Consider the following 24,682-nt stretch of genomic DNA (forward strand, 5'->3'; position numbering starts at 1 on the left):
TCTTTTCCAACCAAAATGATTCTGTGGTTTCATAATTAGACGAATGAGCAGTTACCAAGTACACCACAATTCCACTCTTTAATTCTGATCATGATTTTCATGCTGTGTCTAATACAAATGAGTTCACTTATGGTTTATTAATCCACTGCACCCTGTGAGGCTGTTAGGGTATTCAGGGGTAAAAAGGCTGAGAGTTACCAGAAGAGATTTAAAGTACTTCCATGAATTCACAAAGAACTTTTGTCTTTTATCTTTCTGCATTGTTTTAACTCAGTATGGTTTTTTTTCTTGCTTTTCTCCACTTCTTTAGGACCCACGATTATCAGCTTTAATTTTTGACAAGCTTCAAGTGCCTGACTATTTACAGAAAAACAGGAATGAAGGAGAGAGCAGATGTGAAACTTGTGCCACTCACTTGAACCAGCTGAAGCAGGAAGCCATTCAGATGATGCACACCCTCAGCCAAACCAGCTACCCAGAAATGCCCGACCTTCCTCCCGGTGACACGGCGCTGACCAGCATGGTACCCAGGATGGTCACTGTCTCTTCCCAGAGAGAGCTGCCACTCATTGCTGGCCAGGTGGGAAGGCAGCCTGGAAAGTCACCCAATCTCTTCTCTGCAGCAGAGAGGAAGAAGGGACTTGGATGGTCTCAAGGTGTGGGCAGTTTTCCCAACTCCAGCGTTCAAGTGACGGTGGCCCCCAGTGGTCTCAGTGGTGCTCTGAGCTCGGTCACCATCCAAGCTCAGCAATACCTTGAGGGCATGTGGAGTATCTCCAGGGTGAACAGCTTCCTGCCTCAGGCTTGTCTAGTAAGTAGTGATAATTCAGCTGCTTGAGTTTTATGTGTGCGTGTGTGTAGAGGAAATTGGAGTTGTATGCATGTTTATCTTAGAGGGGATCAGCTAATGGTATTCTGAACCACCTTCAAGAGCTGAAGAGCTGTGAAAAGAATTCTGAATGATGTTTTATCAGGTGTCACAAGGAAGTGCTGGAGCTAGTCTAGAGAAGAGCAACGAGGCTGGTGAAGGGACTGGAGCACGAGTGCCATGAGGAGAGGCTGAGGGAGCTGGGGGTGTTCAGCCTGGAGAAGAGGAGGCTCAGGGGAGACCTTCTCACCCTCTGCAACTCCCTGACAGGAGGTTGGAGTCAGGTGGGGGTTGGTCTCTTCTCCCAGGCAACCAGCAGCAGGACAAGAGGGCACAGACTCAAGCTCTGCCAGGGGAGGGTTAGGTTGGATATTAGGAAGAGATTTTTTGCAGAGAGAGTGCTCAGGCATTGGAATGTGCTGCCCAGGGAGGTGGTGGATTCACCATCCCTGGAGGTGTTCAAGGAATGACTGGATGTGGCACTTAGTGCCATGGTTTAGTGACCATGGTAGGGTTGGACTTGATCTTGGAGGTCTCTTCCAACCCAGTTGATTCTATGATTCTTTGAATTTGCTTGCTTATCTCACCTGGTGAGATTCTTTTCTCAGATGTTGTTGCACCTATTTTAGCCTCACTTACACAGATGATATTATGTTTGCCAAATACCTGGTAACCCCTCTAGAAAACCAGAAAAGGCCAAGTTTGTCACATATGAATCTCTGGGAGCTTCATGGGATTATATCAAAGATGAACTTGACACTCAAGTCTAGCTTTGAACTTTGACTGCTGTGTGCAGTTCAGCTGTTGATAGACTGTGATGGAGAGCATGGAGAGGTTAGATGTGCTGCAAGACAGTTTGCTGCTGAGGAGGATGCTCACAAGATGCTTCAGAGCCACATGCCTGTAAATGTCACTGCACTTGGATTTTGAGCGTTGATGTTGATGTCCTGTACACTGTGTGTGTTTTAACAACTCTTGTGGGAAATGAAAAAGCTTTACAGAGGTGCATGTTGCCTTTAAAAACAAGTTCATTGCCTATTTGTGGCTATCTATGGAACCATGCTAAGAAGGATACTATATATATATGTGACTGGTTTTGGCTAAGGTTATTCCTGAACAGTTTTCACAGGGTGGTGAACAGGGGAGTGTGCACAATGATGAAATGTGTGCAGTTTGAAGGGATGGTTTTCACTTAAAGATGTTGTAGCAGATCTTGCAAGCCCAGGTATGTTGGTGCTAGACAGCTTGAAATGTAACATAATGCCTCATGTGCTGTTGTATGTAAACACTGCATAATATTGCTTGGTAGCTTCAGCTGGTTGAGCTCCAAGATTGTCAGAGATAAATATTTAAGAGTGCTGCTGGGTAACATTAGTTCTGCAGGCTGACTGTTGCGTTTCCTTCCAGAACAGCCTTGGAGACATGATTCCTCCCTCCCATACTTCTCTCTCCTAAGGAAATGTGTGAATTCACATACATCCCATCTCTGCGTGGTTCCCATTTACATCCCGTGGATCTCCACGGGTGTCAGACCACTCTGATGATTTTACATAAAGGGGAAAAAAGTGGCCCATTCAGTTCTTCATAGTTTATAAGGAACTGCTGCTATGAGACCTTTTCTCTAAGGTGTTGTCCATGGGCTGGGGATCAATTAGGCCAATATGGTGTGTGTGTGTTACCTTGAAATTTCCTTTGAAATTCTGTGTACATCACAGAAATGTAGTAGGAAAAATGAAAAAGCTCCCGGGTTAAGAAGCCTCCAACCTGAAAGCAGAAGTTTTTCTATTTGCCTGCTCATTCCTTGTCTGCCCTTACTCTCATCCTAAATAATTCACTAACAGCCAGCTCCAGACTTCTTCCTGCTTAACCATGCTGACTGATAGACGTGGTTTTCCCTAACCACTGTGCTATTCTAAGATAAAACTGTTGCCTCATTTAACCCCTGTGAAGGAAAAACGTGTATAATGCAACAGAGCTTAAGTGTGATCTGGAAATGTGTGAAGAAACTCAGTAGCCTGGAAAAGAAATGACCTTTAATGAAAGGACAAACACTGTGAGTGTTGGAGGCAGTTTGGATGAGATCCAGTCATCTGCAAGGACAGTTTAGATTTACAAGCAGTTCTTGGAGAGAAGTTAGTCTTCAGTCGTTTTATCTCTCTCTTTTTTCCCTTTCTTCATTTATACCCAAATGTAGTTATTGAAGACTGTGTGTGCTTCTCTTCCCAGATCATGCTTTTTGTGCCTGTCTGGATTCTTCTAGTGCCTTTTGCATAATTAAGAGCCTTGTGTTGGATGATGAAGCTGTTTGGGTGGGTGAGGCAGAAAGTGCTTCCCCTACGCTCAGTCGTTTTATCTCTCTCTTTTTTCCCTTTCTTCATTTATACCCAAATGTAGTTATTGAAGACTGTGTGTGCTTCTCTTCCCAGATCATGCTTTTTGTGCCTGTCTGGATTCTTCTAGTGCCTTTTGCATAATTAAGAGCCTTGTGTTGGATGATGAAGCTGTTTGGGTGGGTGAGGCAGAAAGTGCTTCCCCTACGCTCCGCTCGTCGAAGGAAACAGGACTGGAGAGATTTCAGGAAACAGCTAGTAATGCCCTTGTCTAGGACAGCATTCCAATGCAGGACATTCTTGTCCAATGCTCATCTTGTAATTTTTCAAAGACTGGAATTTCCCAATTTCTACTGTTTGTCAAGTCTGAACTTCCTTTCCTGTTAGAAAAGTTTACTGGGTTTATTGACTTCTTGTTGTTTTTTGTTTTTTTTTTTTTTTTTTTTTTAAACCCTGGTTAGAGAGAGAATTTTGGCTTTTCTTTCCTGAAGCTGCAGACAGGGTTTAGGTTTCAGATTAGCCCAGGAGACAGATGTGGATTTACACATAGTTTTAGCAGTGTCTGTCTTTAGTAACATTTCCCATCTCTTTGTGGAGAAAAGCTGGTCTGCCTAGAGGAATTCTGGAGCAAGAATCATAGAATTTTAGGAGTTGGAATGGACCTTACAGATCATCCAGCCCCAACCCCTGCCCTGGACTAGATGACCCATTGTGGTCCCTTCCAACCTGACTGATTCTGTGAAAGGCTGAGGTTCATCTCAGGTATTTTTATCCTCCAAAAAGACAGGTGTTTATTCTAAGATAATTTCTGGGGCTTCTTTTATAGTTGTGGAAGACCAACAGGCACCTCCAAGAGGTGCTTTGTCTTTCTCATCTTGGCTCACCAAAGGTGCCTGTGGCTTTCAGGTGGTGCTGGCAGAGCCCACATGGGTGATGTGCAGCAAATCCTTGCACCAGTGGCTGATGCAGAGTACTGTGTGCCCAGTGCCTTCTGGGTGTGAAATTACAGCCCAGTGCACATCTGCTAAACCTCAAGAGACCTTGGACCTCCAGATGTTTTTCCAGTATCTGTATTTTTTTATACATGTTTAGTTTTAATAGTGGTGGTAATGGAATAGAGTAAAAAAAAGACTTGATTTTTCCTCTTCTCATCTCCCTCCCCAAACTTGCATGTATTGCCTTGTAATGGCACTTCTGGTTGTGAAAACACTTCTGGGCTGAATATTGGGGGTCAGAAGTGCAGGACATCGTAAATTTTTAATGGAGTTCAAGTGTGAAAAATCCATTATATAGCTTATAAATTTTTTTGAGCAGGAACATGTGTTTGAGGCATAGTTGTGGATGCTGCTCAAACCAAAATAATCACTGTGGGCTTTGGGAGCTGTGGAGAGGAACAGTAATTAAGGATCTGGAAGAAGGTTCAGGGAGGGGAAGACTAGGATTGTAACCAAGGTGCAAAAGGTGAAGATGTAATCAGCTGCTTTACCCAAGTGGCCCGTTGTGAAAAATTACCAAAAATAATCACCAGTAGCAGTGATAAGTTGCCTGAGCAGACAGGGAGCACTGTGGAAGGGAGGGAGCTGGCATAACTCTGGCTAAGACAGCTGATTTGTAGTGGACACCTGACAACTTTAATTAATAAACAGTTTTATATTGATGTTTTCAATTCTAGGCCTGACAAGTGAATCTAAGGTTGCTGCTCAGACGAAAAACCATGTTAGCAGTGCTCAGCATTGCCACTCGGTTTGGGGCAAGAGCAGAGGAGTGAGGGGAGTTTTTAGGCTTCCCAGATGTATTGGAATCAGGCTGAGAGGTAGAACATTAAAACCCCTGAAAATACCTTGTACTCCAATTTGAAGTATTTGCATTTGGGTGGTGAGACACTGTCCCAGGTTGCCCAGGGAGGCTGTGGCTGCCCCAACCCTGGCAGTGTTCACAGCCAGGTTGGCTGAGCCTTGAGCAACCTGCTCTGGTGGGAGGTGTCCCTGCCCAGGGCAGGGGTTGGGACTGGATCATCTCTAAGCTCCATTCCAAACCCTAAAATTCTATGATTCTATGATGATTCTATGCTTTCAATTGACTGTGTTGTTAGTGCCAAAAATTGCCAAAGTATCCATGCCTTGTGCTTCAAAGATACCACAGTGCCATAGACTTTACTTGCAAATTGCTTTTGCTGTTATCTTAGACAGAATGAAATCCTTGTCACGCTGTTTCTTGTTTGAACATATGCAGTTAGTATTGGTTATAAGGCAAATTGAAAAAGTTGGAGCACTGGCAAATTCCAAGTGACTTAAGGAAAACTTTTAAAGCATATGTAGATTAAATTGTTAAATTATCAAAAGCCCAATGTGAGTCCCTGGGAGTGTTCACAAATTTGAAGTTAGGTGGAAGTTTATGGCCTGGGTCAGTGAGGCTCAGGGAGGGAAGGTTTCCCCACAGCACATATAAATGGGTGCATAGACTCTAAAGTTAAAGGACTTGTGTTCATTTGTCTTATGTGAAAAACCTCTGGGTTATTTTAGTCACCAATCAAGCTTTCCTGTAGTTTCTATGGTAAGTTTGCTGCTTACCCTAATCTAAACCAGATGGATTAGCCCGAGTAATTCAGCCTCTGTTGACTTTCTTTAAAGCCTCTTTGTTTGTTTATAGCAGGGGTGACTTACATTTTGTTTAAAAGACCCAATAAAAAGCTGACTGTGGAAAACAGATTGAGAAGACTTACTTTCCTGCATTTGCTTTTTCCCTTTGATAAATGTCACACCAAATGGATTGTAAAATTAATTTTTAAAATCTGTCTTGATAGCTTTCTCAGTGACCTTTTATTAATACAATGTGCGGAATATATTTTGTAATGAAACAATTAAAATACGGTGCTTTGGCCATAAATCTTGTCTGTGAGACATATGGATGTCTTTGAGCTTTGGGACATTTTTCAGACTCCACGTATAACATCTTGATGCTTAAGAAGTCAATGTCAAACAGCTGGTGGGGCCAGGATTGCATAGAGGCTTTTGTTTTCCCTTCAGCTTTAGCGCTGTTGGTGATACTGCTCTTGTTGAGAAAGTACATAAAGGAAAAGGGTTGGCAAAAAATAGTAATCTCCAGAGTTAGTGTTGGTCACCTTCTACAACAAGTCTCAACAGCAGAAGGAAACCTTTTGATCCAAGTTACCAAATGCGTTCTCATACTCCTCTCATTTATGGCCCTCATGGAAAAGACCTTTCCTGGGACTGTTCCATCCCAGCCTTGTGTTGCTGCCTTAGCAAATGCAGAGGGAGGGATGTGATGTGGGAAGACACCACTGCTACCCTCAGCCCAACAGCCAAGTATCAGACTGGCTTAGACAGTCTGGGTTAGAAATTCAGCCTTAAACATGCAGATGAAAGCATAGCCCTCTGTTTCGTGTAGTTGCTAAGATCTCTGTGCTCTCTTATTCTAGGTTGTCTCCAGTGTAGGTTGCTGAATGTGAAAATGAGGTTCCTTTTTAATATATTCCTGGGTATCAGAGTGATTTAAGAAAAAAAGTTAAGAGTTGACAGACCATTGGGTACACAATGGAAATGAACATTTTTCTTAGGTAAGGATGTGGATTGCATTTCTTTACGTGGTGTGTTTGGCACTTCCACCATAGCATTGGTTTTACAGTTGTGGGACAGGATAACTACTCACAGGACTCAGACCTTGTTGTGGCTCAAGTTACCACCTGGAACCAGTTCTTTTGATCTTTCAGCCCTCCAGGCTAAGCAGTTGTTGTTACAGTTCTCCCAGGGACACAAGTCCATGCTTGTCTTTGTTGACACTTGAAGTCAACAGGCAGTAATAAGGAATGTTGGCCCAGACTTCACCTGTACTCATCAGAGGTAGATTTAAGACAAACAGATTTTAGAGATTATGTGAAATTATAATCCACTGGATTTACCATTAGCCCACAGGTCATTCTTTCATCCAGTAAGTGTATCATAAGCTCACTAAATACCCTAAATATATACATTTTCTACTCTTGCCTTTCAACTAGTTTCTTTGGAATGACCTGTGCTGTTCACTTAGGTCCCTTCTACTGAGGAGGTGTCCCTGCCCAGGGAAGGGAGTTTGGACTAGATGATCTGTAAGGTCCATTCCAACCCCTAAAATTCTATGATTCAGCTTCTTTTGCTTCCCTCTGGTTCATTTATATTGTGCATTTGCTCCACTATGAATCCTTCAGTGAACTGATTGTTAATCAATGCATCCCATGCCACTCTAGCATTAGAATCACTGTACAAAGAAGGCTCATACTCTGACTGGAGCTCAGAAGTGTCATCCAGCATTTGACAAAGGCTCTGTGTAGCTGATTTTTATGAGGCTACTGTTGCTCTGCACTTGGTCCATGGTAAGCTGCAGCTGAATAATGTCCTTGGTTTTGGAAGTGAATGCAGTAGAGAAACTAGATAAATTCAGGCTGAGCTCAGACTTTAATTGTGTGCAGGCTGGTGGAGAGAAAGTCATAGGACCATAGAATTTAAGGGTTGGAATGGACCTTACAGATCATCCAGCCCCAACCCCCTGCCCTGGGCAGGGACACCTCCCACCAGAGCAGGTTGCTCAAGGCTCAGCCAACCTGGCTGTGAACACTGCCAGGGTTGGGCAGCCACAGCCTCCCTGGGCAACCTGGGACAGTGTCTCACCACCCTCACAGGAGAGAACTTTTTTTCTCACATCCAACCTAGACTTTCCCTCCTTCAGTTTGAACCCATTTTGCCTTGTCCTATTATTGCAGTTCCTAACACAGAGTCCCTCTCCAGCTCCTTGTAGGCCCTTCAAGTATTGAAAAGTTGCTCTGAGGTCTCCACACAACCTTCTCTTCTCCAGGCTGAACAGCCCCAACTCCCTCAGCCTGTCCTCACAGGGAGATGCTCCAGTGCTCTTAGCAACTTCGTGGCCTCCTCTGGATTTGCTCCAACAGTTCCATGTCCTTCCTATGTTGAGGACACCAGAACTGTGTGCAGTATTCCAGGTGGGTCTCACCAGAGCAGAGGGGAAGAATCACCTCTTTTGGATGCAGCCCTGTATTCCATTGGCTTTCTGGGCTGCTAGCACACACTGCTGGCTTTGCAGTGGTCTCTGTGTACCACGTGGAAGGAGCTGATTTGCACAGCTGAATGCAGGTGTGGATTTGCTCAGTTGTCCTGCTTGTGTACAATAGGATTTGAACATCTTTTTTTGAGGAAAGTGCTTTGAATTTAAGATCTGCTCCACAAGCTGTTTGCTGGAATGATGGCATGTTGGGGTCATGGGCCTCCAGGTAGTCAAGCTGTGCACGGTGTGAGCTTTGCTGAAAGCATCTCCTGTTGGTCTGTGGCATGAGCAGCTGAGCATGGGACAAGAATTGATGCTCTTTGTTGCTTGGAAGTAGAATCACTGAAGTGCCCTGGGTGGTAGCTTCAGAGAGGGGGTTTAAAAAGCATCAATAGAAAATGTATCTACTTTTGTGTTTTAGCACTTAGGAGAGAATTTATGCGGTATAGAGATAGTTCATAGATACTTCAAACATTTCCTGTGTGTGTTTAATGGAATGGATTGCCACTTTGCTGAACATTGCATCAAATCAGCTCTGTTAATTGAAAAAGATTTTTCACATTATTGCTAATGATGTGACACAGTTTTGTTAGAGATGGTGCATAAAATAGCTCTACTCCGAGTGACATTAATGTATGCATTTAAATTCCTTTTTTCCCCATTTACGTGCATTATTGATTTTATTTCATTGTTGAGCTGCTAATGGATTTATAATTTGAATAGAGTTGCTGTAATCAATGATGAGAGTATTAGACTTATAAATAGAACTTTAAAACTACGATGAGGTAATTTCCCAGTGACATTATAGTGAGTGGGCTGCCCACCCAGGAAGGCTGAGTGGATGAGGTCCTGTGTAGACAGATAAGAGCAACCTCATGTTCAGAAGACCTGGTTCTCATGAGGGACTTCAACCACCTTGATATCTGTTGGAGGGAGAGCACAGCAGGGCATAAACAAGCCTGGAATGTGTTGGATGATAACTTCTCCAAATGAGAGAAGAGTCAATGAGGAGAGGTGCTATCCTGGACCTTGGTTGTGATCAGTGGTGCTGAGTCTAGTTGGAGCTCTGTAGCCAGTGATGTTCCCCAGGGGTCAATACTGGGTCCAGTCTTGTTCATGCCCTGCAGGAAGGGTCAAAGTGCAGCCTCAGGAAGTTTGGTGCTGATACAAAGCTGGGAGGAGTGGTTGATACTCCAAAGAGCTGTGCTGCCATTCAGTGAGACCTGGACAGACTAGAGAAGTAGGTGGAGAGGAACCTAATGAAATTCAACAAAGGCAAGTGCAGGGTCCTGCACCTCCTTCCCAGAAATGGTGGTGGTAAAGTTGGGCAAGGCGGTTGGCTGTTTTAGGGGGAGATGGCAGTGGAAAGATGAAGAGGAGAGTGGCCCTTGTGATGCCTGGCTTGGGAAGGGTCTAGGTTTAGTTGGTTCATGCAAAGTAGCTGTGTGGACATCTCTGTGAGTCTCATCAGCCTCTCCAGGTGACTCTGAAGTACTCATGGGGGACCTATGTGAATAGCATGACCTCTTGTTACTAGTCAAGCTAAGGTTCTAGTGAAAAGATTGTATGGGAATGATAAGAGCATTAGTGATATCCTGCTGGGTCTTGGGTGCAGCCTGTCTAGCTCACAGCCATCTCCAGCAGAGTGGCTGGAAATGGTGTTTTAGGGAGCTGTGGAGCCTGGCTGCTTTCTGCAGTCTGTTCACTCTCCCCAGCACACACAGCTGGAGAATTCACAGGGACACATCCCTGTCTGCACCCTTTAGTGTCTATGGACCTGCTGTCCAGGAATTTATCTAATCCCTCTCTGACCCTGAGAACACTCTCTGCCTCCACAGCCTCCTATGTCAGCAGGTTCCACCAGTTCACTATCCCAGTGCAAAGAAATACTCACTTTCATTCAATTTATTCAGCCCTCCATGACTTTGTAAAGCTTAATCAGTTCACTCTCAGCCTCCCCCTCTTCCAGTGAGAGTTCCAGCCTCTTTTATCTCTCCTCCTGGGGCAGCTGTTTCATCTTCTTGACCATTTCCTTGCTTGTCTGTGTCATTTTCCTCATACCACTACCCAGTATGGAGATGCAGCACTAGGACTTAATATGTGACACTCACTAGGTGAACACCCTCCTTATTCTTTGTGCCTTGCCTTGTGATGTCCAAAATTTGCTTGCAGGTTTTTTCAGCTGCTGTTAAATCTTGATTCAGAGGAACTGGCAACAACCCTTGGATCTTCCAAGCTGTAACTGCAAGTTTTGAGATTAGCATAGCTTAGGAGTCATTAGGGTTATTTTCCCCCATATACATGGTCTTGTCTATGTCAGATCTCACCTGACGCTTCTTTGCCCATTCACATATGGGAAGTTCTTGTGGAATTTTTGATTACTGGCATTTGGCTACTTGAAAGAGCTTTGGGAGATCTGCAGACTTGCAGATTTCACTCCAGTCGTGGTGAATCATGACTGTCTGTGTACCTGGGTAACATGATTCCCATATAGGGAGCAAAGAGCGGGTCAGCAAGGAAGAGCCCCAAGAAAAGAGCGGCATCTGCACGGCTCCATCCCTAATTTGGGACCTTGGTGTCCTTCAGCAATGATCCCAGTGATCACAGCTGTCCCTGTCTTTGCAAACTTAATGCTGCTTCATGAGCTTGTCTGTAATTGAGCCTTGTTCTCTGCATTGAGGTGTACTAAAGGCCCAGTTTTCCCTTCGGATGATGAGGGGCTTGTACTTCTTCAAGTGAGATACTAGTCAATGGGTGCCTTGCATGTGGTAGCTGTCAGGCAAATTGATCCCAAGGGATGTGCTACTTAAAGCAGTTACATCTGATCTAAAAGCAGTTTGAGCACGATTGAAATAGAAATTAAGTATGACAGTCTCTGTCCATCTTTGCCTTTATTTGATGACATTTTATGTCAATCATTACAACAATATAGTGATTAGAATGAAATTGGTAACGTGGTAATTCCATTTTGCTGCATAACCAAGGTATGGTGAGGTTTTGGTTTAGCTGCCTAAATCATTGAGACATTCTGTGGCAGAGTCAGGGAGGTGACACAAGTTCTCCCAGTTCAAAGCTCTGTATGTGTCCTGTGTTCAGTGGCTGTTAGAAACACATCTGGCCAGAGGAAGTCAGTCCTAATGGAAAAACATTTTTCTTCTTGTAGGAAGCCCAATCCTAAACTGACAGAAATTTGCATTATTATGAGCTTGTTAATGAGTTCCTTTGCTTGCTCATATCAACCTCTGACATAAAGCAGGGATTCAGCTGTATATTTGCCCACTTGAATAAACACCCACAGCTATATTTTTTAGCTTTGGAAGCTGTAACTGTTGTAATACATGTCAGCAGGGAGGGCCGTGGGCAGTGCTTTCTGATGCTTGCCAGGAGGCATTGGAAGAAACAGTTCCTCTAGCCTGGCTGTTTTAAATCCATGTGAAAAGTCCTGATTCGACAGTGTTTGTGTGCAGCAGGATCTGTGTGCTCCTAATTGCCCATTTCATGACTTCCTGACTTCCCTGGCGATGGGCTTACATGTGCAGATAGGAGGGTGAGGTTTGCGTGACTGGTAGTCAGATAGCTGTGAAGAAGGAAAAAAAAAAAGGCATTGCTTGCTCTCTCTTTTGGCATTGGTGTCCTGAGTAGCTGAAACGTGAAGTAACTGGTCTGACACTGCCTGGTGGCATCTTTGCACTCCCAGAGCTCTGGCTGTGGAGACTGAGAATCTGAAGGAAGGAAGGATGTTTCATTTTGTAAATAGAGGCCAGCCCAAAACCTTACTAAATTTCTCAGAGGCCAAGGAGCATGGTTTTGGTGAGATCTGGGTCAAAATGAGATGAAAAGCCTCTGATCAGAGGGAGGAAGCTGCTGGTTCTCCGTCCTTACACTGCCAACCACAGCAGTGCTGGATGTTGCTGGGTGTGTGTGTCCTGTCCTTGAAGGATGAGGTCCTCTCTATGCATGAAGCACAGACTGCTAGTGATTTTTGGTGATGAAGAGCCAACCCCTCAACAAGTTTTAGTCATTGAGATATTATTTCAAAAAAGCAAAAGCTCTGAGGTTGTCTTTGGATTGCCTATATTACTTTCCAGTCTGTGACAGCAGATGGGCCTTCCTATTTCTATTTCATCTTGCTTCTCTGTGATTTTCCTCCTTCTGCCTCATCTTCAGAGATCAATGATAAGCCAGGCATTAACAAGTCTTGTAGCCGAAAACCTTTTTTCGAGAGAAGGGATATTATACTCTGCATTTGATTTAGGATTGAACATGAGATGCATATAAAAGTTTGAAACTACAGGTTTAGGCTTTGTGTTACCACGTTGCAGCTGCAGGTTATAAAATGACTCCAGTAGCATATTGCAGTTATAAAATGGCTTAGTTATTTTATAATGAGCCCTGGCAGAAACAATGTCAAATGGCAGTAAAAAGTTGATCCAGAACACGTTTCACTTCAGCCTGGCATATGCTGCCCTGTTAACTTTATGTAATGCTTGTCAGGAGGAGACATTTCACACAGAAGACGTGTGCAGGATGTATCTGTGCTTGTGGGAAAGAAGAGTTTATAGAAGGAGCATTGTGCAGCTCGAGATTTACGTCACTTTTGTTCCAGTTAGTGGTAGTAGGTCATAAGAGTCTTCGTATGAATCATTTAGGTGGAAAATTATTGGTTTATCATATACAAACAGTAGCTTTAATATGTTGCAAAATCATTAGATCAAGCAGTTCTTACAGTTTAATTGACTGTGACATTCTAGTCAGAGTAAGAAATAGTAAGTTAAAAGAGTGAGAAGAAGGGAAAAATAATAGGAGGAAAAAATAGGGGAAAATAGTAAGTTAAAGCATATTCTATATGTCTGCCTGCTAGTCGGAAAGGAGTAAAAACAACTTGAAAACGGGAAAAAGTGTCACCAATACAAACTAAGGGTGTACTAGAGCACCCAGGGCTTCACCTGCACTGCACCACTGAAGCCCTGTTGGCTGCTTCATTGTGGGGCCTGGTTTTTTGAAATGAAATAAATTATATTGAGTTCTGACTCTGATTGCACAGATGTGTGTCAGAATTGTTGGGTCTTTTATAATTTTCTCTAGTCTCTTCTTGATACTCTTTTGCAGCTCTATCTAACTTTCTGGTTTTCTTTTCCCATGACAGTACTGTCCTGGGACTGAGGTATATTTCTCTAGATTTTTATATTTCCATGTTTTTCTTACCTGTTGCCAGACACATGTTTTGCATGTGTTACAGAGACCAAGTGGTGTGACCTAGCTTGGCTTTTTTGGATCCCTGGACAAAGGTCAATGTCCAGAGAATGGAAATATTCAGGAAACTGGAAATATTATGGCTTAGTTTTTGGCTTTGCACTTCAAACTTGTAAAGAGCTTGTTAGGGTTGTAATTGTCCTTTGGATGGTCGTGGCCTGGCAGGGCAATGTGTACCTGGAAATTTCATCTATGGTCAACTACTTTATAGTGTAATTTTGGACTAGCTGGACTTGTCTAGACCTAGGCAGATGTTTCCTGCTATCTAGTCACAGTGCTAGGAATGTGCTGGGAACCAGGGATGGGACAGGGGATGCTCTGCCCAGCACACCTCTGTAGCCTGAGGATGTCAGGTCACCTTCATCTCTTCCTGCCCTCTCCTGCAGCTTTTGGCTGTCTTAACTGGGAACAACTCACGCTATAATTGCTTGTGGTGGCCCTGCCAACTTCAGCTGTGTGTGTGTGCTGCCAGCTGGGAATGCAGCAGGTCTAGCTCTGTTCCCATGTCCCCAGGGTGGACTGGGAACTGCTACTGGATCCCTCCTGTCCATGATGCAGGCACTGATAGACAGGCACTACTCCATGTAGTGGCTCTAGAGTTTCTGCTGTAGATATTTTTTTTAGTCTGTAAATTGCTAAATCCATAGTAAGCTTCACTTATTGTTGGCACTTTGTGTCAGTTCAGCAATCACCCTGGATTTTACCCATCTGCATGTTTTCCCCCAGACTTTCTGTGACTGGTATAGGTCAAGGCCACACATTTGTTGCTTCAGTGCATTAATGATCAAATACCCACTGCATCGACCACCTCAAGGTTCATTACTCCTTCACTTAGTTATAAGCTATTAACCACATGAGTAGGTCTGATCCTTTTCCAAGCATCTCTCTTCCTGGCTGTCAGTGCCAGTAGATCATGGGTGGGATAGACAGGCTCCCTTTTTAAAGCATGTTTTCTTGTCATACTATTTCTTCGTGCCAGTCCTGATCTCTAGCAGTGCTTGGTCTCTGTCTTTCTCTCTGCATTGCTAAGAAATCTGATCTCATGAGACTTCTGTATTACAAAGTGAAGGGTTTTGCAGAGACTCATTCAAAGTTTCCAGTTTGGCTTCTAGCCTGAGTAGCTTCACTAGGATTAAGTTAATCTGTGTGAATATTATTCTGTCTCAGCCTCAGATCTCGTAGGTGAGTTCTATGAAAGTACTTTTTTTGTGTAGCACTCTATGATGAAGCATTAGTCAGCCACTCCATGATACTGATAATAGGACTAACCTTTAAAGAGCTGGGTGCACTTTTTTTCCAGTTGACTTTGCTGAGAATTTGGAATTCAGCACTCAACCTATAGGAATGAGTCCAGAGGAAACTCCAGACAGCCTTTCATGCCCCAGTTGAGCACTACTTGGTTCAGTTTTCTTTGACTTGGTAGTTAATAACTGGGTTGCCTCAGTTCTCATGAGAAAAATCTCTATTTGTGTTGCCAGTGTAGGAGAAAATTGAGGGTGTGTATGTACCTGGGAAGGCCTGTTACCATGTCTGCATATCTGGAGTTGTAAAACATGATCTACAGCAGCTCAAAATTTAGAATTTGGTGGCATCCCAGGAAGTACTTAATTGCATTTGTGCTTCATTACAAGGCTGTCTCCTTTCCTGGAATTTATTTTAGCTAATTAGCTGGAAATGTCAAAGTAGTATTTCAGCTGACAGAAACATCATATATTATCATACATGAAGCAATTAACTCTTTTGACAAATATTTACTGTGGTGTCGTCTTTAATTAAATCTTCAGGACTCCTAGACATAGAGCAGGTTCTGCCCAAAAGGTTTCCCAGCATTGTCAATGAGCATTTGACTGATGGTACTTAATTGTATTTGGTACTTGATAGAGTTGGTGGCCTAAATGTGAAAATACTGACACAATTTCACAATTCAGATGTCTGATCCTTTGGCAAAATATCAAAGCAATCACCTCTCTCTCAAATTCAGACACTGCAGATGCATTATGCTGGAGAAGATGCATCTCCAGTCACTCCTGTTCTTCCACTGGTTTGTAAGAGAAAAAGTGTCATGTACTTGTGCTGCTGAGTTAAATAATGTTGAAAAGCAGAACTGTATATCTATGTTTTTTGAAAAAAAAAATGTTTTTCTGTTTAGTTCTTGGGGTTATTCATGTGGAAACATGTTACAAATGTGACTGTTTGGTTAGCTCCTCTTAAACAGATAGGTCTTGTAGATGATGTGCCACTGAGAAATAATTCCTGACAGTTATAACTGAACCAGATAAACACTTCTGCCAGCTCCCAAATAACACTGTAAAACAAAAGGGTTCAGCTTATCTTTTTCCATTTCTTCATGCCTGTCAAACTTTTTAACTGTGCATTACCCATCAACAGAGGTTCTCTCTGTTTTTCTGCTCCTCTTGTGGATTTTTGCCTTCTCTGTTGCAGGACCTACTGTGGTACCCTTGTCCAGCTGTATCACTTCCTCAGCTGCTGATCTTTGCTTTCAGCCTTGCAAAGACTCTTTGGAAGTGCTGCATGAGAATTTTCCCTGTCATGGTCATGTATTAAAGTGTACTAACCTGTACATATGTTTTTTTGGTTTTTTTTTCAGGCAGAAACAGCAGCAGAAAGTGGCCGAGATGTTCCCAACGTTCAGATGAGCTCAGGGCTGAACAACTCCGACCCCACGGGAGCAGGAGGCTTGGCAGCCTCCCAGAGTGTGGTGGCTCCAGCTGGGGTCTCGGCGGGTACCTCTGCTGCAGCTTCCTTCTTCATAAGGTAGTTTTTTTGCCTTTCTGGTTTCCATAACTGCTCATGGGTCTTCAAATAGTTGTGCAATGCTGTTGAGTCTTTGCCATGGGTAGAAGGTGTAGCGTGTGCTGCTGGTTGCTGAGAGGTGGAGTTGTTCACCTGGTCATGACTGTGGCTTTCTGCTGCCACTGGGGAGCAGGGATGTGAAGGTGATGCCATGTTTCTCTCTCTGGAGACCTGAGCAGGAACCTCTATTGACCAAAACCCAAGAAAATGTGCGTTGAGCTTTGTCTAGTCCTTAGTGGCAATTTCCACCACAAGTCTGTTATTCTGCAGGTTTTCTTGGAATAAAAACTGAAGTAATAAGTTTTTTTCACTCAGATCCAAATCAAGTTGGATTTTTATTCAATAGCATAGCCTATGTGTCCAAATAAAAGCTTTTCTGTAGTTAATAGCAAGAGTTAAAACAGTTTAAGGCATTCCTTTCTTTATTGTTTTTCCCATTCTTGGGTCTTATAACAAAAATGATATGTGAGTTTTGTTTGGATGTTTGTGGTAATTAGCAATGTTGATTAAATGCAATACGCTGTCAAGCAGATGGTATTTAAAACAACAAAATTCAGGGCTCTGTACTTGCATTCCAACTCCCTTTTAAATTCAGAGCTGAACGTATTTTGAGGCAATATTGAAAAACGTCTGTCTGTGAATTGCAGTAAAGTCAAATTTATGCACTGAGAGAGAATCCTTCTTACCATATAATCACGATGGCAGTTGTATTGTTTCCTTTTCATTGGGCTTTAACGTGTTTTGTACCATTAAATGAAGGATATTTACTGTAAGTTGCAATCTGACCTCAGAAAGGAGCTCATCTTCCCAAGCTTTTTTAGAAGAATATGGCACAATGAGTCTTGAGTATTATATGACCACATATGTCAGTCTGTCTGTGCACAAGGGGTTGGGAAATCACTGCCCCAAGAGTGCTGTGTGTAAGGTAGTGCTTTGTCTCTGTGCTGTGAGTTCAAAGTCAACACAGAGGAACCTCTGCCTACAGAGGATAACTTGTCTCACTTAAAGACAGGTGTCTGAAATCAGTGGGAGAGGAGAGGAAAGGTAAGGGGGAAAGGTCAGACATCTCTTTTCTTGTTTAGTTACCCAAGGAAGGACACAGGAATCCTCTCCCACGTATCTAGACTGGAGAGCAGCTCAGCCGTCGTTACTGTGTTTCCTATTGTGGGTATGAACAGTGTGATTTTTAGCTTAATCTACTTTGGGTTTATTTCAGTGTTCATCTGTATGTCAGATATAAAGACTTGTCCCTTTCACAGGGGAAGCAGAAAACTAAATACTTTCCTTGGAATTGAGAGAAAGAAATCATAGAATCAACCAGGTTGGAAAAGACCTCAAAGATCGAGTCCAACCCTACTGTGGTTACTAGACCATGGCACTAAGTGCCTCATCAGTGCCTAAGAGTTTGAAATAAGACCCCAGATCTTTTCTCCCAGTGGTGCTTTTGTCACTGGTCAGCAAAACTCAGCTCTGTTTTCATTGCGAAGTAATTGTCATTGGCTTGATTGGAAGATTCTTCAAGTCAGCAGCAAGACTACAAATGACATCATTGTGTGTTGGATCAGGCCCTAATTGCTTCTCATGAATCTGTCTTTGCCTCGAGTGAATCAGAGTTTTATAGCTTTAGCAGCTCTGTGCTAGCTAAAACATTTTAAAACCCCATTAGTACACTGCTTATTCCCTACCCATGTTTTCTCTGTTCAGAATTGATTCTCTGCGTTTTTTTTCACCAAAGAACAGGGTGGTTGAAATTTTTGTGCACAAAGCACTTCTATTTCTTTTTCGATTGTTGTTAAAACACAGAAAATCTCAAAGGCTAGGGGAGAGAGAGATCCATCATTGATCCCCAGCAGTCATAAAGAAGTTAAGCAGGTCTTCAGGTGGGTCCTGGCCAGGCTGCTCCCCCAGTGTTGGCATTAATGTCAGGAGAGTCTCCCTCTCCCTCTGCTCCTTCTCTTCTGACTCCTCCTGCCATTGGGACCATTCTGGATGGAAGTTTCCATGCTGTCTTCCTCCCAGCTTCAAGCCATGCAGCCTTTAGCAGAAAGGGAGAGGAAGAGGAGGAAATGCTCAAGGATGAGTGAGTGACAGATGCTGGCAGAAATGGCTTATGCAAGGACCAGGAATATTAGGATATCAACAGTTTGGGGAGATTTTTGTTAATTGCTGATGGACTATCAGGCTTCTCTGCTTCAGCCTTTCCAGTCCTGTGTGTTTCTCTTTGCATCATCCAGCCATGAGCATGCTGAGGGAGAAGGTCATCCCTGCCTTGAATCCTCTACGACAGCATCCACTTCTCTGTCCTTCATCTCTCTGTTCAGCTGATCCTCTCTCAGGAAGCACCTGGAGACGAAAGAGGAGTCATGGCACTAGTGCTATGCTGTAGTCCCTGGTCACTGTATTTGCTGATTTTCCTTTCTGTGTTTCACTCCTCAGCCACTTTAATTCTGAACTTCATAGCAAGGCCACTGTGTTACTCGTGTTCTGCAGAGCCTGTCACATTTTGTTCTTGGTCTCTGCTGGAATAAATACAGTTGATATACTAATAATCTCTCTCTCTCTCACAGACACGTTTATTTTGTTGCAAATCATTGGCCTCTCCTTGACCAAGTCTACTGAGGACCTGCATCTTTTTACAAGAGCCCTTTTGTAAAAGGAGCTGTGGTTGGGACTCCAGCTTGTGAAAAGGGCTGGTTTGCCTTAGAAATAAAGTAACTAGGCAAAAACATGCATGTATGTTAACATTCAGTGTATTGGTGTGCAAGGTTAGTCACTTTGGAAGGCAAAGCCTTCCTAGGGCACTTGTGGAAACTGCATCTGTGATTGCCTTAGCTGCAGTGGCACTAGATACAGATGTGGGTTTTTTCACATGAATAAAGGATTCCAGTCTTGTTCTCCATGAGACAGCATGAACTGTGTTTGTACAGGTCCTAGCACAGCATTTGGGCTGTGACATGATTTCCTGGCAGCATGTAAATGTCTTTTTTGCATTAAAACTAGAGTCTCTGTTGGGTGAACTAACACCCTTTGACTCTTGCTCGAGGACTGTCTTGTCCACTGGACAGTTCGGGGAGCAGATCTCTGCAGGGTGTTTGGTTGGTTGGTTGGTTGGTTTGGTTTTTACTTCAGTTCATTCCTCAACTGGAGCCACAGTTTTGTGTTTATAAGGGCATAAACTTAAAAGACCATACAGAGAGTTCATGTCTTCACCCTGAAAATAATAACTAAGAGCTGCAATAAAATGTTTACCTGGTGATAAGAGGTACCCATGGTTAAAATGAGTATCTTTAAGATACTCTTTGCAGTGAATGCACTGATTTTTGTCAAGCATATGTGCTGCCCAAATCTACATATTCATCCAAAGCTCTTTCTCATTTGAATGTCATATTTAATTTCTTCCAGCTTAATTATGTTCTGCTTTAAAAAAAAAAAAAGGATTTTATTCATTACCAGGAAATGCAGAGAAGTGCTAAGTATTCAAAATCAAAGCCAAATATTAAAGACAGCAGACAGAAGCGTATTAAGAAATTAAATCAGTTTTAAGCTTTTTTCCTCACTCTGATCTGTCACAGAAGGAGGAAAGCTTTGATTAACATCTGACTGTGTCACGCAAGCAAATTGCCAGACATTGCTCAGTGGTTGTGTTACTGAAGGACCAGAGGATTTAGCAGAAAATGTGGTTTCTCAGTAGGTCACTGATGGAATAGGAATGGCAGGGCACAAAGTGCAGCTCATGGGGCACATGTGGCTGTGAAGAGTCTCCTAGTTGTCCCTTACAAATCAAGAGATGTTTAATCTTGCATTTTTTCAGTTTTAAGAAGAATGCAGCTGTGCTTTGTCCCTTGGTGTGGCATGACCTGTGCCTTGCTTAGTGCTCCACACTTTCTGCCTGTTTTCAGGTGTTTTTTTCTTGTATAAGGAACCTGAACAAACTTTATATTTCTAAGTGGAAAATACATGAGGTAGTCGTAGGACCCTTCTATGGGATATGCTTGCTACTAAGTAAATATTGGCATATTTTCTTACAGAGCTTTAATAAGCTATTGGATTTTTTTGTCATCCAGACACCTGGGGGAAGAGAGAAAATGGTGTTTCCAAGAATAGGCAGGAGAAGGGTAGTGAGGAGGAGAATGGGCATGCACTTGGGAAGAGGTTAATGGGCTATCTGACAAGAAAGAAAATACTACTCCCTTGGGAGGAGAATCAAGACCTCTGATAAATCGAAGCTGTCACCATGAACATGCCATTTCAGCCTGGTGGTGGCTGGTGGCAGTGGTGGCAGCAGTACCTGTGCTGCTGGAGGTATAATGTTGGAGCACCTGTTCTCAGTGTTGGAAGGAAGGTTTGAGCAGCAACAGAGCAGCTAGGAGGAATCAAAGCTGTCTAGGAGAAAATAGGTATCCAAGCAAGCAACTCTGGGCAGTGTTGGACAGAAGACTGACTGTATGATGCCCCCCTTCTAAAATTCTCATCTTGGCTGATGTTCAGTTGTTCCTTTCAAACTGGTTTGGTCACAGCGTTGCACTTGCTGCTGTGAAGCTGCTGCCATTGAAGCAGCAAAATAGTTGTATAGTTGCATCTACTTTCCCTTGTATCCATCTGCTTTTGGTTGACAAATTAGTCTCCCAAACATCGCACTGACTCTGCACTCACTAGTTTTCAGGTTTCTAAATTATTTGCGGCGTTGCTGGGCTAGATGAAAACCATTTTAAGTTAATAAATTTGGAGAATCTCAGTGTTGAATCACACCCATTATCCTTCTGCTCTCGTCCCCATCCTGTATGTTTGGGAAAACTGTGTCAGTTTAGACATGATATAAAACATTGCACGATGTGCTTTTTGCCAGCAGCTTTTCTTAACAAAACATACAATCTCTGAGTAATGTAACTGAACATCTGAAGAGTTAAAATAAGCATAGTTGTCTTTTATTTCTAGAGTCAGGATATTCCATCATATTTTAATGCCTGCGAGTTGTGGATTAAAGAATCTAATTATTCACTAATGAGCAGTAATGGTACATATAAACTAAGGGTCACTATCCTATTACAGGCACCTGATGGTTCACTGATAAGCATTTGGTCATTAGATTGACCATAAAATATAGTCAATAATTGAGGTTACTCATAGAGCAGACACCTTATCAGCTTTAGGCATGGTGGGACAGCTTGTCAGTACTCTGTGTCCTGATTGTGCTGTGACTGAGCATATGATTAGGGTATTGAAGCAGTCTGTATCTAATGAAACTGCAGGAAAGGCATAGCAATATTAGCACAACCACTAAATGACTAATGCGTTTTTGTTCCAAGCCTCAGACACTTCAATTAGTTCCAATAAACTCTGATCTAGTGTAGCGGTAGGCAGAGAATTCAGCTCTTTTTGTGGACAAGCTTTCATTACACGAGTCAAAATTTGTAACATTTCAGGGACAGATGAAATCTTCGTGTCTGTAAATGAAAAGTGATGGAAATACTAAAAGCTGTGATTACTGTTTTTACTTTTTTTTTTAAGTTCTATTTTTGCATGATTTATAATGCTGAGACAATGCCTAGTGCCTGTGTGAAAAGATGAAGCTGCTAACAGCAAATTAGATGTCTACATTTTGCTTTAAGGTCCATTCACTCAGTTTGTGTAGGCTTGTGCATATAGATCTAAACTCAGTGTGTTCCTGAGCGTTTTGTAGCATATGGAACATTAGTCAAATAGTCTAGTCTTGAAAGCTTTTGTAGAGGTATTGATTTTGCTGTGCTTCAAACTGTTGCTGAGAAAATAACCTCAGAAACTAGTCTTTTATGATTTTTTTCCCTTTTCCATGAGGATGCCTTAACTTTCATAAATTATTTAATATGGTGAAGGATGCAAAATGCCTTTTGTCTTCCTGAACTGCTGTTCAGGCTTCTGTGATGCGACCTTGGAAAGTAACCATAGAAACATGTTAAAAGCATCAACTGAAAATCAGTAGTTCAGTTTGACAGTGATGCAAATTCTGTGAAAGAAGATTATGATGTATTAGGAACACTTGAGGCATATATTACTTCTAACCTGTTAAACCTGATTATTCCATCGCTATCAGTACTTTCAGAATTTAATGCAGGGGGAAAAAAAAGCAAAAAAAAAAACCCATGCATTTTTAAGTTGCCATGTGGAAGATGTTTCTAGGTAAATCACTTCAGCCTGTCATTCTTTTTGTTCGGTTAAAAGCAAGAACTATATTTCTGCTAAGCTCATAATGTAGTTCACAGTTGTCTATATTTAATAGCTGTAAACTTTTGCCCAGTGCCCTGCTGGGATGCGCTGGTATCCTGGCTTTGTGCAGAGCTGGCACAAATTAAATCTCTTTGACAGATATAGTGGGTAACTGGGCTATGAATAAGTAGTAGTTCATCACAAGGTGAAGAAAATGTGATTCATTGGATCCTGAGTTAGAGATGAATAAGCAGTAGTTCATCACAAGGTGAAGAAAATATGTGATTCATTGGATCCTGAGTTAGAGATTTTTGTGCTGACCTGTGGTAGTTAAGCTAGTCTGTGAGTCTATAGTTGCAGGTAACTATAGTAAATTCTTGATGAATTATGGGTGAACATAATCATAGAATCAACCAGGTTAGAAAAGACCTCCAAGATCATCAAGTCCAACCAGTAGTTCATCACAAGGTGAAGAAAATATGTGATTCATTGGATCCTGAGTTAGAGATTTTTGTGCTGACCTGTGGTAGTTAAGCTAGTCTGTGAGTCTATAGTTGCAGGTAACTATAGTAAATTCTTGATGAATTATGGGTGAACATAATCATAGAATCAACCAGGTTAGAAAAGACCTCCAAGATCATCAAGTCCAACCCTACCATCATTGCTAGACCATGGCACTAAGTGCCACATCCAGTCTCAGCTTGAAAACCTCCAGGGATGGTGAATCCACCACCTCCCTGGGCAGCACATTCCAATGCCTGAGCACTCTCTCTGTAAAAAAAAAAAATCTCTTCCTAATATCCAACCTAACCCTCCCCTGGCAGAGCTTGAGTCTGCGCCCTCTTGTCCTCCTGCTGGTTGCCTGGGAGAAGAGACCATTATTAGTCTTTTCCCCTTAAAGATGCCCTTCTCTGGATTTAGAAGGCTGGAGCAGCCTGGTGCCTGTGCTGTCCTCCCTGCTGGATGGGGCTGAAGAGGGAGGTGCCTTCCTGTCCCCCTTTTCCTCTGTGCTTGGAAGAAAGCACTCCTGCAGATGTGCAAATGGAGACAAAGCAGGTGTCAGCAAAGGACTTGCTTCCTCCATGCTGTGGCTGCTGGAATGTGGTTGCTAGAGAGCAAACATGACCTTCATGCAGCACAGTGCTATGTGGGGCCTGGAGATGGGGCAGGGTGTGAGGCATTGTGCAGTATCTTGTATCATCTTAGGGCAGCTTAAGCTTTCCTAGTTGCTGTGGCAGCATAATAGTGCCTATAATTAAGGACAAACAAAGAGTGTCTGCTTGAGGTATATCCCATTTCATGTTAGTCCTTAAGGAGGCTAAATTAGGAGATAAGCCTGAATTTAGTAGGCTTTGTTCTTGGAGACACAAATGGCTCTCAGGACAGCATGTTTAACAGCAGAACATCATTATTGGTATCATTGCTAAGGCAGCATCATGCATTTACACAGTGTGTTATCAGTGTGTGGTGAGCCAGGCTCCCTGCTATGAAGATCTCATCCATGGTGACTGTGAGATTGACAGGGCAGAGATGAGACACAGAGACAGCTCAGCAAAGGGAGGGGGTAAAGAAATTGGAGTCCCTGAGAGGAGAGGGAAGGTAGAGTTGCAGTCATCAGCACTGCTGGGTTGGAACACTGCTGAAAGCATGAAAAATGTCCCAAAGGCCAATAACTTTGTGATCTGGGTATGCTGATAGATTTAGAAGGGGCAGGCAGTGAATGACCATCCAAGGTGGAGAGCCCATGGTGAGGATTTGAGAGAGCCTGAGAGGGAACTGGGTGGTGACTGGATGCAGCAGGATAAGGCATCTGACATTCATTGCCTCAGAAGACAAAGCTCCCTTGTATAGAGTGTTAGGGGTCATGGTGTGAACCAAGGAGAGACCATGCAAGGCGTCAGTGTCAGGGATCTCCCTGACACGGATTAGAGAGGAGAAGCCTCACTTGGACAGCACAGGCTGCAGAGCTTGTGTTGGGAGCAGGCTGGGCTGTGCTGGAGGTGGCAGAATGGAGAAAAGAGGGAACCTGGGACCAACCAGATTGGCAGGAAGTATGAAAAGGAGGAGACAGTGAAAGAGGGGGAAAAGTGGGTCTAATGATGTGTGGAGCTCATAGTGAGGTCAGGATTTTGGAGAGGATATTCTAGCAGAATTGGTGCACAACAAAACACTCACAGTG

At 43.0% G+C, this 24,682-nt stretch overlaps 1 protein-coding gene across 1 annotated transcript in view; it reads left to right on the forward strand.

The window, feature by feature from the left end:
- Nucleotides 1-310: 310 nt before the first annotated feature.
- Nucleotides 311-24,682, forward strand: part of KIF26A (kinesin family member 26A) — a gene marked incomplete at its 5' end in the record, with an annotated part of 66,030 nt that continues 41,658 nt past the window's right edge. The window contains 2 exon segments of the mRNA XM_009072958.1: nucleotides 311-811; nucleotides 16,115-16,281. Of these exon segments, the coding sequence (XP_009071206.1) occupies nucleotides 311-811; nucleotides 16,115-16,281 (668 nt within the window).

The sequence above is a fragment of the Acanthisitta chloris genome, unplaced genomic scaffold, assembly GCF_000695815.1.
Source record: "Acanthisitta chloris isolate BGI_N310 unplaced genomic scaffold, ASM69581v1 scaffold1794, whole genome shotgun sequence".
NCBI classification, from domain to species: domain Eukaryota; kingdom Metazoa; phylum Chordata; class Aves; order Passeriformes; family Acanthisittidae; genus Acanthisitta; species Acanthisitta chloris.